The sequence below is a fragment of the Octopus bimaculoides genome, chromosome 3 (assembly GCF_046866305.1).
Source record: "Octopus bimaculoides isolate indiv1 chromosome 3, ASM4686630v1, whole genome shotgun sequence".
NCBI classification, from domain to species: domain Eukaryota; kingdom Metazoa; phylum Mollusca; class Cephalopoda; order Octopoda; family Octopodidae; genus Octopus; species Octopus bimaculoides.
The window spans coordinates 66,511,497-66,527,137 of NC_142930.1; the positions used below are offsets into that span (position 1 = coordinate 66,511,497).

At 38.5% G+C, this 15,641-nt stretch overlaps 1 protein-coding gene across 1 annotated transcript in view; it reads right to left on the bottom strand.

The window, feature by feature from the left end:
* The window catches only part of LOC106868147 (DNA replication licensing factor mcm2), a 43,018-nt gene that overhangs the window by 19,826 nt on the left and 7,551 nt on the right, over positions 1-15,641 (bottom strand). The window contains exons 5-10 of the mRNA XM_014913278.3: positions 13,745-13,916; positions 11,990-12,099; positions 4,722-4,831; positions 3,652-3,859; positions 2,794-2,928; positions 1,192-1,383 (exon numbers count right to left, since the gene is read on the bottom strand). Coding sequence (XP_014768764.1) covers positions 1,192-1,383; positions 2,794-2,928; positions 3,652-3,859; positions 4,722-4,831; positions 11,990-12,099; positions 13,745-13,916 — 927 coding nt within the window. The remainder of the gene's footprint in view (positions 1-1,191; positions 1,384-2,793; positions 2,929-3,651; positions 3,860-4,721; positions 4,832-11,989; positions 12,100-13,744; positions 13,917-15,641) is intronic.

A 15,641-nucleotide genomic window follows, 5' to 3' on the forward strand; every position in this document is an offset into this window, starting at 1 on the left:
GTTCCAGGTTCAGTCCCACTGTGTGGCACCTTGAGCAAGTGTCTTCTACTATAGCCTTGTGAGTGGATTTGGTAGATGGAAACTGAAAGAAGCCAGTCGTATATATGTGTGTGTGTATATATATATATATATATATATATATATATATATATATATATATGTATGTATGTATGTATGTGTGTGTATATGTTTGTGTCTGTGTTTGTCCCCCCAACATCGTTTGACAACTGATGCTGGTGTGTTTACATCCCTGTAACTTAGAAGTTTGGCAAAAGAGACCGATAGAATAAGTACTAGGCTGACAAAGAATAAGTCCTGGGGTCAATTTGCTTGACTAAAGGCGGTGCTCCAGCATGGCCACAGTCAAATGACTGAAACAACTAAAAGAGTAAAGAGTAATATATATACATACATAAGCTACCATAGTAAAATAGGCATGTCATTACCACACAAAAGGCAGGCATGACTCCATCGTTTTTACTTCAAAACAATGTGGCTTCAGTTTCAATCCCATTGTGTGGTTCCTTAGTTAAGTATCTGTTATTATATCTCCAGACTGTCCAATGCCTTTGAGTGAATCTTTTAGAAAGAATATGCAGCCTTGTGTGCATGCAAATATGCACAAATGCTGTCATTCCACAGTTACCACCAGCAGAGTAAAACAGTGATGTTCACATACCTTGTTGTCATTATGACCAGTTGCTTCACAGTTTTGAAGACACAGGGAACAAAAATATCCCTTACTTGAAAACAGGTAAGGAAAGCAATGGGAAGAGCATCAGGCCATCAAATCCTGCATCATATACTCAACTGTCTAACCCAGGGGTTTTCAAACTGTGGTCCGCGGACCACAGGGGGTTCGTGGACAGCAAATACTTTTTATGGGCAATTTGATTTTATATATGTTTTTTAATCTAAATCTTTTAATTGACAATAAACATATTTGTTAAATACTGTTAAATAAATAAATGTAAAAATATATGTTATTTTAAGCAAATATTTATGTATAAATTTCATAAGGTAAAGCCTGAAATACAAGTCAAAAAGTTTGAAAACCCCTGGTCTAACCTATGCTAGCATGGGAAAACATGCTAAAAACTGACTTTTCCTCTTCATCAAATAAAACTAACGCTAAAGAGTTCAGATAGAAAGTTTCAAGATGAAATTAAAATACAGCTTGAGAATACTTACCCTCTCAGTTATTCTTTCATCTTTTGAAAGGGCCACAATAGCCTTAACATCTTCATCAGTTAAACTACTGGCAGCAAGTTTCTCATCTTTCTTTGTAATATGGTTAGCTTGGATGACAGTTGCAAAGACAGGGAATCCATTGGCAGTATTCAAAGAGCCATCATAATTGTTGTGGTAAATACCAGTGAGTTCCTGCAAAAATTATACATCAGTCTTCTTTGTAATATCCCAAAATATTTGGTGAGAAATTATACTTATTAGTTTCTTTTAGTCACACACTAAAGTAAACTTTTGTCATTAAGTAATATAGTCAATTTAATTAACTTCAATAGAGGCGCAGCTGTGGCTGATAGTAAGATTGCTTCTCAGCCACATGATGCTGGGTTCAGTTTCACTGCATGGCACCTTGGGCAAGTATCTTCTACTACAGCCTCAGACCAACCAAAGCCTTGAAAGTGGATTTGGAAGACAGAAACTGATAGAAGCCTGTCATGTGTGTATGTGTGTCCACCACAGCTTGACAACCAATGTTGGCATGTTTACATCCCCATAACTTAGCAGTTCAGCATAAGATACCAATAGAATAAGTCCCAGACTTAAGTACTAGAGTTGACTCATTCGACTAAAAAATTTTATCAAGGCAGTGCTTCAGCATGGCCACAGCATAATGACTGAATGAAGTAAACAATAAAAGATATTACTGGTACTTATTTTGCCAACACCATGGAGGATGAAAGAGAAAATCATTGCTGAGTGGAAACTCACTACAGGGTGAGCAGACAGCAGGAGAAATCTTCAGATGAAGAACTTATGCTAAACAAGTTCCTGACATTCTAAGAGAGCCAGGCTCACCATGACTCTTAGGTGTCCTCTTACTGTTTTGAAATGCCACCTTTAGTGGGGAATGAACTCAGAACCTTTGGATGATCTTATTTCCCTGACCTGTGGCATATATTGCTTGGCTACAGTGACAATATAATAATGCTTAATCCTTATTAACTTCATTACTACTTGTATATTTTACAAGTCATATTAACTTAATTCTATAATACTAAGCTTCCAGTGTTGATGTACATCTAAACCTACTCATAGCAGATACTGTCTCTGCTTTTGAGACTGACCTAAATACATAACCCAATTAACTACAATGTTTTTAGCAACTTCCTCCCTGTCTTAGAGGTCCTGCTGGATGCTAAACTACAACAAGAATTAAAATTGGACATCAAACCTCCCCTGTCAACAAATCAACAACGTCATTAATATTACAGGCTTCAAACTTTGGCAAAAGGCCAGCAATTTCAGGGGAGGGGCTACAGCGATTAAACCAACCCCAGTGTTCAATTTGTACTTATTTTATCAACTCTGAAAGGATGGAAGGCAAAGTGGACCCCAGCAGAATTTGAATTCAGAACATAAAGATGGACGAAATGCCGCCAAGCATTTCATCCAGTGTGCTAACGATTCTGCTGGCTCACTGACTTAATAGAAGTGGTCAGCAAGTCCCTACAGAGAATCAAACCCTGTACCTCTCATATTCTGGCTGAGCACTCTGTAAGCTGAGAGACCCCTGACAATCATTAATATTATCAACCGAATACTTACCAGTTCATCACCAGGTTTGCACTGATCAACCAGATCATCAAGAAGAATAGCATCTTTTGATCTTGGTAAACGTCCAGGAGGTACTTTACCAGGGCTTTCTTGAATGGTAACACGCTGATAATTCTTGTAGATTGTCTGCAATAATAATAAAAGAAGAGAGTATGATACTTAAATTTCATTTAGAATTAGGTGTGTCAAATAAAAAAACATACATATTCTAAAGATTTATTTCTTATTCAGACACAAAACTACAAAATTAGAAGACATAATATCAATTAAATCAAACGCAGTATATTAAGGGAAGTTATTTTATCAATCTTAGCGGGATGAAAAGCAAAGCCAGTTTAAAACTCAACAAAGATATATACTTAAGCAGTCTAAGAGATTAGAGGTCATTACTAAATCTCTTATCAAAATCTGAACATAGTCTGAAAATTTTATACCAATCTTGTGTAATATAGACTGATAGAATGGTCCTAAGACAAAGTTACACTTATTGCAGTCATATTTGATGATGTTCAGTTGAGGCAAAACACCTGATGTGCTGGTCACGACACCACTTGTTCGAATTAACTGGTTCAGGTGGAGCTGCCTATGTAATTATGTAATATTAAAACTGTATAATTATTTTACCAACAAAAAAAGAAAGAAAGAAAGCTGATGAATATCAAAATCTGAACATAGTCTGAAAATTTTATACCAATCTTGTGTAATATATATTCATAAACAATAAATATTGGGTGAGATATGAAGTCTTAAGTTATTAGTGGCTATCTAGGGGAGATAATTGAGTGCGGTAGACTTTAGAGGCAAAAGTCATTTTCTGATGTAAAGCTATATAAATTTGCTGGTACTTACTTGTTCCATATTAATCTCAAATGGACCACTAGACTGACATTCTGGACAGGAACCTGGGCGTACTTCTTGATTTTGAGACTGATAGAATGGTCCTAAGACAAAGTTACACTTATTGCAGTCATATTTGATGATGTTCAGTTGAGGCAAAACACCTGATGTGCTGGTCACGACACCACTTGTTCGAATTAACTGGTTCAGGTGGAGCTGCCTATGTAATTATGTAATATTAAAACTGTATAATTATTTTACCAACAAAAAAAGAAAGAAAGAAAGCTGATGAATAAACATAGAATTCAATAACACAATGTACTGATAGAAGAATTAGGACGAAAGTTGTGTAGAAACTCTTTGGAGTAACATCAAGAGACTAGTTTCAATGTAACAAGATTTGAAACACCTTTGAATCCAAAGCCTAGCATAACAAAGTTATAGAAAGCAAGACACCTATTTTTGTCCCGCTGTCATACTGTAACCTCTCATCAACTGGCACACAGGTACATCCTCCAATGCCCCACCTCTCAAAGGATCTTTGTCTTGTGAGGTACTTGGTGACCCCTCCAGTGCTGGTGCCACGTAAAAAGAATCCAGTCCACACTGTAAAGTGGTTGGCATTTGGAAGGGCTTCAAGCTGTAAAAACCATGCCAAAACAGACAGTGAAGCTTGGTGCAATCCTAAACTACATAATTAGGCACAAGCATAGCTGTGTGGTTAAGAAGTTCACTTCCCAACCACAAAGTTTTGGGGTTCAGTCCTATCGTATAGCACCTTAAGCTAGTGTATTTTATTCTAGCCCCAAGTCAACTAAAGTCTTGTAAATAGATTTCATAGATGGAAACTGAAAGAATGCATGTGCATGCGGGTGTATCCTTATCTTGATATGATGTAATGGTTGTAAACAAGCATCATCATACAAGAGATTTCTGTTGTTTCCGATCCACCTTGAAAATATGTTTGGTACAGAGAAGTAGATATAATAAGGATTGTTTGAAGCTTAGTTATTAACCATAAAAAATCCAACTATATAAATAAGAATAAAAACCAATAAAAATAAGTAAAACTTTCAAGTTACCTAAGAGATCGAATGTCCTCAATAAGAGGTAATTCTGCAATTCTGATGTGAATCTCTTTAGCAATCCGTTCATAATTTGGGTACATGTTCAATACCACTTCTTTGGCTGCCTGAGAAAAATAACAATATTTTTTATCCAAATACAACATTTAACATGAAATTGTTTTACAAAAATAAAATAGTTCTTAATTTAGCAATGTTCAAACAGTGCCAATACAAGTAATAACCACTGAAGAACCTATATATATATATATATAAGACATAAAAAAAAAAAGAGGAATGACCAGCAAAAGTGGACTCATTGATTAATTGATTAATATCAATTTCTACCCTTATTAATAAATTTTATATATATATAAGTGTGGTGAGAGAGTAGATGTTTATTTCATTCATTTACAGTGGCTTCATAACCTTGTTACTTATATAACAGATACTACATCGGACGCAGACAGAATGGTAAATATATTTTTAAAATAGTTTACATAGTAAGCCTAGTTATGAGCTTTAAGTGCCATTCGGCACAGAAAGCAAAATCACTTGATACTGGGATATCTACTCTTCTCTGTGATTTTAACAAATGGGGACGACTGTTTTTCAGTACATTTGCTACATTCACTGTATTTGTTTACATATAGAGAGAGATGAGTGGCTTTGGAGAGTTTTAACTCTTCTTTCTTCAAGCAGGTGCGTATTGTACCTTGACTTTTAATTATATATATATATATATCGACTTTAAATAGAGCTCAAAACTGATCCATTGAAAATACTTTATTATATATATATATATATATATATATATATATATATATATATTGGCCATCCTCTCCCCTACCTTTGGGTAGCGCATTAAGGTTGAGAAATGTTTGCAGGTTGTAGGTACTGTTTTGCTTATGAATTCTTCCAATTGCAAGTTTTCTTTTCAGGTACACGACACTGCTTTTCCCCTTCCCAGGCTACAGGCCCACACCCCCAACACCCATACTGTTAGGATTGGCACTCTCAACGTCGGCACGCTGAAAGGTAGATCTGGTGAAATTGTTGAGATGCTTGAACGGAGATGCGTAGATATGTGCTGCATCCAGGAAGTAAGATGGAGAGGAGGTTCTGCAAGGTTCCTCACAGGCAAAGAACACAGGTACAAGATTTTCTGGGCAGGGAACACTGACGGGGTCGGGGGCGTAGGAATACTTCTAGCGGAGAAATGGGTGGATAAGGTAATCGAGGTCGTTAGAGTAAGTGACAGAGTACTTAAGATCAGACTAGTGCTTCATCATAGATTAGCTACTGTCATCTCAGCCTATGCACCTCAACCTGGGCTACCAGATGGTCTGAAAGACCAATTCTATGACACCCTCTTGCAAACTACCTCGTCGACGAGTGACAGGGACCTTCTCTTTGTGGCTGGAGACTTCAACGGTCATGTCGGACGTCGTGCTGGGGGCTTCCATGGCATACATGGAGGCTATGGCTTCGGTTCCCGCAACGAGGAGGGAACCAGACTGCTGGAGTTCTGTGATGCAACCAATCTTATGGTCTGCAATACCAACTTCAGGAAACCTGCCAGTCACCTAGTCACCTACCGCTCCGGCAGACACTCTAGCCAAATCGACTACATCCTCGCCAGAAATAGGGAAAGAGGGCGGCTTATAAATGCCAAAACCTACCCTGGCGAAGAATGTACCCCACAACATAGATTAGTAGTTAGCGACTTTGGGATCAAGGCAAAATGGGTGCCCAGAATTAGACAGGCTTGGAGAAGAAGGGTGTGGAAGCTTAAAGACCCTGCAAACGGACAGAGACTTAGAGACAAGTTACTTGAAGCATTTAACGAAATAGAAGGGGATATAGCATCATACAACGTGGAAGACAATTGGAGATTTCTGCGGGACAACCTGTTGAAAGCCACCGACCAGATTTGTGGGTGGTGTAAGGTCCCCTCCCAACCCAGAGTAACGTGGTGGTGGAACAAGGAGGTAGACAGGGCTATTAGACAAAAGAAACAAGCTTGGAAGGACTGGAAGAACGGTGGTAGCAGGGAATTGTACCAATGTGCCAGAAGGGAGGCTAGGCGACAGGTTTATTTAGCCAGAGGGGAAGCAGATAAGGAAAGATTTGCCAATGTTCTGCGCCGTGAGGACCAAAGACTCGAGGTATTTCGTGTTGCAAGACAGTGTAGGAGAGAGAATAGTGATGTTGTAGGAGAGAAATGTGTTCGCATGGATGATGGTACGCTTGCATTAAATGAGGATGCAAAGAAAGAGGTCTGGAGATGCCACTACGATAGATTGCTTAATAAAGAGAATGAATGGGAGAAAGAGAGCCTGCCTTATGTCGACCCAATAGAGGGACCAGCTATCCGAGTTGATAGTACCAGGGTAGATAAAGCAATTAAGAGTATGAAGACCGGGAAAGCCCCCGGCCCATCAGGAATCACTGCAGAGATGCTCAAAATATCTGGCAGTGTTGGCTATAGCCTAGTCACCCGTATTACGAACCAGGTGATACACGAAGGAGTCATACCCTATGACTGGTGTAGCAGCATCATAGTCAACTGCTACAAAGGTAAAGGGGACGCTTTAGATACAAATAATTACAGAGGCATCAAGCTGTTAGATCAGGTTATGAAAGTTACAGAGAGGGTCATAGCCCAACTAATTAGGGAGCGAATCAATTTAGATGAGATGCAGTTTGGGTTCGTGCCAGGTAAAAGCACTACTGATGCCTTATTTCTAGTGAGACAGTTGCAAGAGAAATACCTAGCTAAGGATAAACCTCTGTACCTGGCTTTCGTTGACATGGAGAAAGCCTTTGACAGGGTCCCCCGATCCCTTATCTGGTGGTCAATGAGGAAACTTGGGATAGAAGAATGGCTAGTGAGAGCTGTGCGAGCCATGTACAGAGATGCTGCCAGTAAGGTGAGGGTTGGAAATGAGTACAGCAATGAATTCCGGGTAGAGGTAGGGGTCCACCAAGGCTCCGTCCTCAGCCCCCTATTATTTACCATAGTCCTCCAGGCAATCACAGAGGAGTTCAAGACAGGTTGCCCCTGGGAGCTCCTCTATGCTGATGACCTTGCCCTAATTGCGGAGTCACTATCAGAACTAGAGGAGAAGTTTCAGGTGTGGAAGCAAGGTCTAGAATTGAAGGGCCTTAGAGTCAACCTAGCTAAAACCAAAATCCTAATAAGTAGGAAGGTAGATAAAACACAAACCCCTTCAGGTAGATGGCCCTGCTCAGTATGTAGAAAAGGAGTAGGTAGTAACTCTATAAGATGTACCCGGTGCAAGCTATGGACACATAAGAGGTGCAGCAACATCAAAGGCAGGTTAACTAGCAAGTTAGTTTTTGTTTGTGGCAGATGTTCAGGTGCAATAAAGACTGCAAACAAACAGGAAACAACTTCTATCTCATTCCAGGGTGAAAAACTAGAGGTAGTCGATAGCTTCCGCTATCTGGGCGACCAAGTTAGTAGTGGGGGTGGGTGCGCTGAAAGTGTAGCTGCTAGAATAAGAATAGCCTGGGCAAAGTTTAGAGAGCTCTTACCCCTGCTGGCGACAAAGGGACTCTCACTCAGAGTAAAAGGCAGACTGTATGACGCATGCGTACGAACAACCATGCTACATGGCAGTGAAACATGGGCTGTAACTGCTGAGGACATACGTAAGCTCGCAAGGAATGAAGCCAGTATGCTCCGTTGGATGTGTAATGTCAATGTGAATACCCGTCAGAGTGTAAGTATCTTGAGAGAAAAGCTGAACATTAGAAGCATCAGTTGTGGCGTGCAAGAGAGACGATTGCGCTGGTATGGACATGTGGTGAGAATGGAGGAGGATAGCTGCGTGAAAAAGTGCCACACCCTAACAGTTGAGGGAACCCGTGGAAGAGGTAGGCCCAGGAAGACCTGGGCTGAGGTGGTGAGGCAAGACCTTCGTACATTGGGCCTCACCGAGGCGATGACTACGGACCGAGACCTTTGGAAATGGGCTGTGCGTGAGAAGACCCGGCAAGCCAAGTAAGATCGTTGCCAGTGCCCCTGGACTGGTTCTTGTGCGGGTGGCACATGAGATGCACCATTTTGAGCGTGGCCGTTGCCAGTACCGCCTGACTGGCTCCTGTAGGATTTTCGAGCGAGATCGTTGCCAGTGCCCCTGGACTGGCTTGTGCGGGTGGCACATAAAAGACACCATTTCGAGCGTGGCCGTTTTCGTGCGGGTGACACGTAAAAGCACCCACTACACTCTCTGAGTGGTTGGCGTTAGGAAGGGCATCCAGCTGTAGAAACTCTGCCAAATCAGACTGGAGCCTGGAGTTGCCATCCGGTTTCACCAGTCCTCAGTCAAATCGTCCAACCCATGCTAGCATGGAAAGCGGACGTTAAACGATGATGATGATGATAGATGTAGATATATATAAATCAAGGAGTAACTATTCAAATGTGAACACTCATAAAGATATTATTAAATCTACAGCGAATATAAATAATTGATAATAACAGCAATAATATAGATGATTACAGGTATCAAATAGCATTAAATAGCTATAGAATTAAAATTAGCATTAAGCATAAGGGCGTACTGGGCAATTAACATGTTAGAAATACGAGTTAAAACCCCAATAAAACCATCAATAACACTGAAAATATGGCAGAAGAGAACAGTAATCAGGTGAACAGGTAAAGAATTAAGACACACCATCATAGATAATGCCACTTGGATATCCGTAGATCATGATTTCAATATATATATATGTATATATATATATATATATATATATATATATATATATACATACACTAGCAGAAATACTCAACGTTGTCAGGGTTAAAGAGAAAAATGAAATTCAGAAACACAGGTCTCAACTGCTAGTAGCTGAGATACCAACTTTCTACATTAATAACTCTCCAACCCATGTCAGCATGGTACATAGACGTTAAGTGAAATGTTAAAAGAAAGTTTTCAACTGATATATGTATATAAAGTAAATACACGTATTTCAAAAACACGTTTTGTATAGCTTATTTTGTAACTAAAGAACAGGTATAGATTATTAACAATGAAAGGCCGATTTTGGTGATCCATTTCACAGAAGTAGCAGAGAGCCAATCCAATGATAAATTTGACCTTGGATCTTGAAAGTTTGCATGAATCCTGACTCATTTAAATTTCTTGTGGCTCCAAATGATGTTATCTGTAGTGCAACATTGTATTGTCTAATTTTGTTTTGAAAGTGCTTGGAATCTTGGTCAGTTAACGATAACAGTTTCTTCAATGGCTCTGGAGGTTGGGGGATTGCAGGGAGTTTGACCTTTCCACCACTGCAGCACAGTGCAAGTGTCTCTCCAGGCAACTCCCTTGCTTTACAATGTATGCACCAATGGAAACTCTAGTGTCATTTGCACAAAATGAACTGCCAGATCATAATTGAAAGCTGCTTCATAGAAGTTGCCTCTCTGAGTTGTTGCAACTGTTCTTCATTCTGCAGTGGAGATCCTATTCCTTGTCAGCCATGCATACCTCTGTTTATCACTTGCTCTGGCTTTTGTAATCTGTTCGTTTCTTGGTATGCTTCCATTCTGCAGCTGTCTCTCTTTCCCTGGACAGCGACATTCTTTTGGCTGACTTTGACATTTTCCTTCTAGGCATGGTTATATACGCATACAGAAATACACAGGTGCAGAAGATAGTAAACAATGAAAATAACTGGGTAACAGAAATTATATTTCTTAATACGATGGGCAGAAAGTAAATAAGAATTTTTTATAGAAAATAAAGAATTGTACAGGTTGAAGCGAAATTTGTCATTTATATATAAAGAGCCAGTATCGAAGAAACCAGAAAAAAACCGTTAACAACAGAAAAACACGAAACTGTCGCAAAAATAAATAAGAAATTTTTAGGGAAATTAACTAAGTGTGCGGATTTAAGTGAAATTTATGAAGTTACTTCTGTCAGTAAATTATAAACTTACGTTTATCAGTAATTCTGTCAACAACAGAAAAACACAAAATGTTGCAAAAGTAATAAGAAATTTATAGGCAAAGTTAATGAAGTGTATGGATTGAAGTGAAATTTATGAAGTTATTTCTGTCAGTAAATTATGTATGAAATTTCTTTCATCAGTAATTGCGAACTTCTTTCTGTCAGTAATTTGTCGTTGTTTGTGAATAGCAATCGAACTTATAATGCAAACAATAGCGTCTGAAAAATGAAAGTGAAAACTAGAGAGTGACTGAGATATAAGAGTTAGACAAATAAGATATAGACAGATAGATACAGAGATGGAGATATAGACGTCACTGATGCTAGAAAACCGGAAGTAAATATTTTTTTAAACTTTCAAAGGAGTGAATCTAATATAAAAAAAAAACATCCCTAGAATGTAATATATGTTCCCACTTTGGAGAAAATCAGTTGAAAAATACAGCTGTTATAATCTTTTACACACACACACACATAACGGGATTTATATTATAGATATATAGATATATATATATATATATATATATATATATATATATATATGTATCGAAGGATTTTTGAGCGAGATCGTGCCAGTGCCCCTGGACTGGCTCTTGTGCGGGTGGCACATAAAATACACCATTTTGAGCGTGGCCGTTGCCAGTACCGACTGACTGGCCTTCGTAGGATTTTCGAGCGAGATCGTTGCTAGTGCCCCTGGACTGGCTCTTGTGCAGGTGGCACATAAAATACACCATTTTGAGCGTGGCCGTTGCCAGTACCGCCTGACTGGCCTTCGTGCGGGTGACACGTAAAAGCACCCACTACACTCTCTGAGTGGTTGGCGTTAGGAAGGGCATCCAGTTGTAGAAACACTGCTAAATCAGATTGGAGCTTGGTGTTGCCATCCAGTTTCACCAGTCCTCAGTCAAATCGTCCAACCCATGCTAGCATGGAAAGCGGACATTAAACAATGATGATGATGATATGTGGAAACTGGGAGTATGTCATAAAAACTAACAAAGTTGAACATCAAATATGACAAGTATTGTAACATAAATCTTCAACTTTACTAGTCCATTCAGAAAAGTGATATACTTGTATAAAATATGTCAAAGCCTAGATAAAAACTAAATCAAAAGAAATTTAGATGATTCAGTTACATAAGGAAGCTATGCAGATGGGGGGGGGTCCCTTAATACAAAAAGAGCATTCAAGTATCTAGGGTGATAATGTGCATGTTTGTTTCTTCAATCAGAAATCTATGTAAAAATAATAAAATTTTACAAAGACCTACTAAATCCAACTTACTTCATCAAATGTAGGTAAAATCTCTGCTGGAGCTTCAGGCAAAAAGTAAGCCAAGACCTGCTCTGCTGATGCTAACATATTGTAGTCTATCACAAGACTCTGTTTGTTTGCTAAAAAGTAATATGAAAACAATTAATTATTAAATAATACAAACAGCCAATAAAATAAAAATTTAACTCAATGTTCTTCAAACATTTTTATTCCACAGCACACTGAATGAGGTACTAAAAGTCTGATTGTACGCCATCAGTTATTAGTTTTATTTTATTAATTTTATGTAAGAAACCAGTGCCTGCATTGTGTTTTGCCACTAAGAAATATACAAGTGTTCATATGGTTAAGAAGTTTGTTTCAGAACTATGTAGCACCATGGGAAAGCCCTGGGCTGACCAAAGCCTTGTGAACAACTTTGGTACATGGAAACTGAAAGAAGTCTGTCACAAGTGTGTGCATCTAGTCTTCCATGAAAAATGTCTCGTCATGGAGAAAATATTACCTTGTTCAGAAACAAATTAGGGTTGGCAACAAGGAGGACATTCAACTGTAAAAAAATCTGCCTAACAAATGTTGTCTGACCCATGCAAGCATGGAAGAGTGGAGGTTAAATGATAATGATTTTTATATACTCACTCACACACACATAAATATGTATTTATCTTTTTATGTGTGCAGAAGTGCTCTCACACTGTCACTATGTGAGCATAAACAGTGTTTACATCTCTCATAAAGAGTATGTCCCATTGTTTGGCAGTTTTCATTATGTGGAAAGTCCAGTGGAATTTAATACCTCATCTGAAAACAAGTGTTAGCAACATGAAGAGCATCTCATTGAAGAATACTACCTCAACAGCTCATCTAATCCATACCAGCATTAAAAATAATGATCCATGAGTGTGGTCCATTAACAATATTGAAGCTTTGTAAATATCATTCTGTTTTCTACATCACATAATTTCGCTGCAGTATAATACTTCAAACATTTAGGGGAAATTGATGTTCTAGTCCATATTTGATGCCAGTGTTTAAAATGAATTACCTGTTATGAATAAATTTCCCTTACACCTAACAAATATCCAATTTATTATCAGGATTCGTATATATTTCTTTTCCGATAAATCAGAACAAAGACCTACAGACATTTTCATCAATAGATGAGGCACAAACAAGGCTGTGTGGTTTAAGAGGTTTGCTTCCCAACCACATGGGTTTGATCTCAGTCCCACTGTGTGGTACCGCCGATAAGTATTTTCTACTATAGCCCCAAAACAGGCCAAAGACTTGAGTGGATTTGGTAGAAGAAAACTGAATGAAGCCTGTCATATACATACGCATATATCTTCTATTTTTTACTTGTTTCAGTCATCAGACTGCGCCATGCTGGAGTACCACCACGGAGAATTTTAGTTGAATGAATCAAACCCATTTCTTATTTTTGTTTTTATGCCTGGTATTTAAGGGATGTAAACAAACCAACACTGGTTGCCAAGCAGTGGTGGAGACAAACAGATAAAAGAGAGAGCGAGGGAGATGCACTGGAACAGATACATAGCACACTTAAATTGCTTTGCTTTTTATACCAACAATACATGAACTCTGAAGTAGAATATGTGTGTGTAAAACCAAGATGTTATTGACTCAATCCCTGCATTATCTACCATGCATGCAAGATAGAAATCTCAAAATTCCATTCCGTTTCTTGTCACAATAACTAAATTCCAATATCAGTTCATAAAACAGAAAAGAAAAACATTTCACCTTCAATCATTTGTCTTATTTTTTCACGGTAAACATTGTGTCCTTTAGAATCAATGAAAGTTCTCAGGAAGTTCTTGAATCGATTCTTTATTTCAGTCTTCGGAGCTAACAGTGTCACCCACTCACGAACAGAATAGCCTTTCATATCTTCTAAATTTTCTATACTCTCAATCTAGCAAAAACATAAGAATACAAAAATTAGCAAAATGTTTCTATTAAGTTAACACATAAACTTCAATAAAACATATAAAAAAGTCATACATATTGCAGTAAAGCATCCAGAGTTTATGGTTATATATATATGTATATATATATATATATACACACACACACACACACACACACACACACATATATACACACACACACAACCATTTGAGCGTGATCGTTACCAATGTCGCATTCCTGGCACTTCTGTCAGTGACACGTGAAAAGACATTCGAGCGAGTTCATTGCCAGTACCGCTGGACTGGCTCCTGTGCAGGTGGCACATAAAATACACCATTTTGAGCGTGGCCGTTGCCAGTACCTCCTGACTGGCATTCGTGCTGGTGGCATGTAAAAGCACCCACTACACTCTCAGAGTGGTTGGCGTTAGGAAGGGCATCCAGCTATAGAAACTCTGCCAAATTAGATTGGAGCCTGGTGTAGCCATCTGGTTTCACCAGTCCTCAGTCAAATCGTCCAACCCATGCTAGCATGGAAAGCGGACGTTAACCGATGATGATGATGATATATATATATATATATATATACATACACTTATATATCATGATCCTTTAATGATTGTTTTCCATGCTGGCATGGGTTGGATGGAGCTAGCAAGCAGGAGAGCTGCACCATGTTCTAGTTTGATTTGGCTTAGTTTCTACAGCTGCATGCCCTTCCTAACAGCAACCACTTTACAGAGTGTACTGGGTGCTTTTTACGTGGTGTGTGTGTGTTTGTGCGTGTATATATATATATATATATAATAATACAAATGATATATGAGCATATGCATGTATACATACATATATGTACATACCAACATCTACATGTATATATAGATGCATATTCGGGTACAGGACATCAAAAAACGTGGACAAAAAAGGAATGGGAACATAAACAAAGCACAAAAAAAAAACAGACTTTTTTATGGACAACAGAATGAACACACAGACACACACACACAAACACACAGAGACCGGATTAAGACCGATCGAGGCCCTAAGCACTTGAAAGATTTTGATAGACCCCATAAAAGATTATGTAATTCAAAATATAAATAATAACAAACCATAAAATAAATTTTTATTTTTCAAAACGAAGCAAAACAGTAAGAGGGAAAATAATGTTCATTTTGGGATACTTCCACTTTATTTATATTTAAAAAGCTTCCTGCTACTTTTTTGAATTGCAAAGTCTTTGATTAGATCCTCAAAATTAATGTTAGGTAACACATCTGTATCTATATTTAGTAGAGATAAAGGCATCCTGAAAATTATTTTAGCAAATTTAAAGTGATTTCTTTTGTGCTGTAAACCATTTACCATTTCTGTGGTGCCCCCTCCTTCTCCTGATACCCTAAACATGTGCTTATTTTGCTTAATGGTTAATCCAGCACTGTATATACACACACACACACACACACAGTGAATAAGTGCAGGTGTAGCTGTTTGGTGAGGAATCTTGCTTCCAAACATGCAGTTTCAAGTTCAGTCCCACTGCAAAATATCTTGGGCAAATGTCTTCTACTATAGCTCCACACTCAAGTAGTCCAATCCTCCGTATCACTTCACCTATAGTCACCCCACCACTGTACTTTTTAAGGGTGTGTCCAGATACATACCCACCACCATCTCTCTCACTCTTCATCTCCAGCATTCTCACCCTCCTCTTCCAACTGGGATCCTAC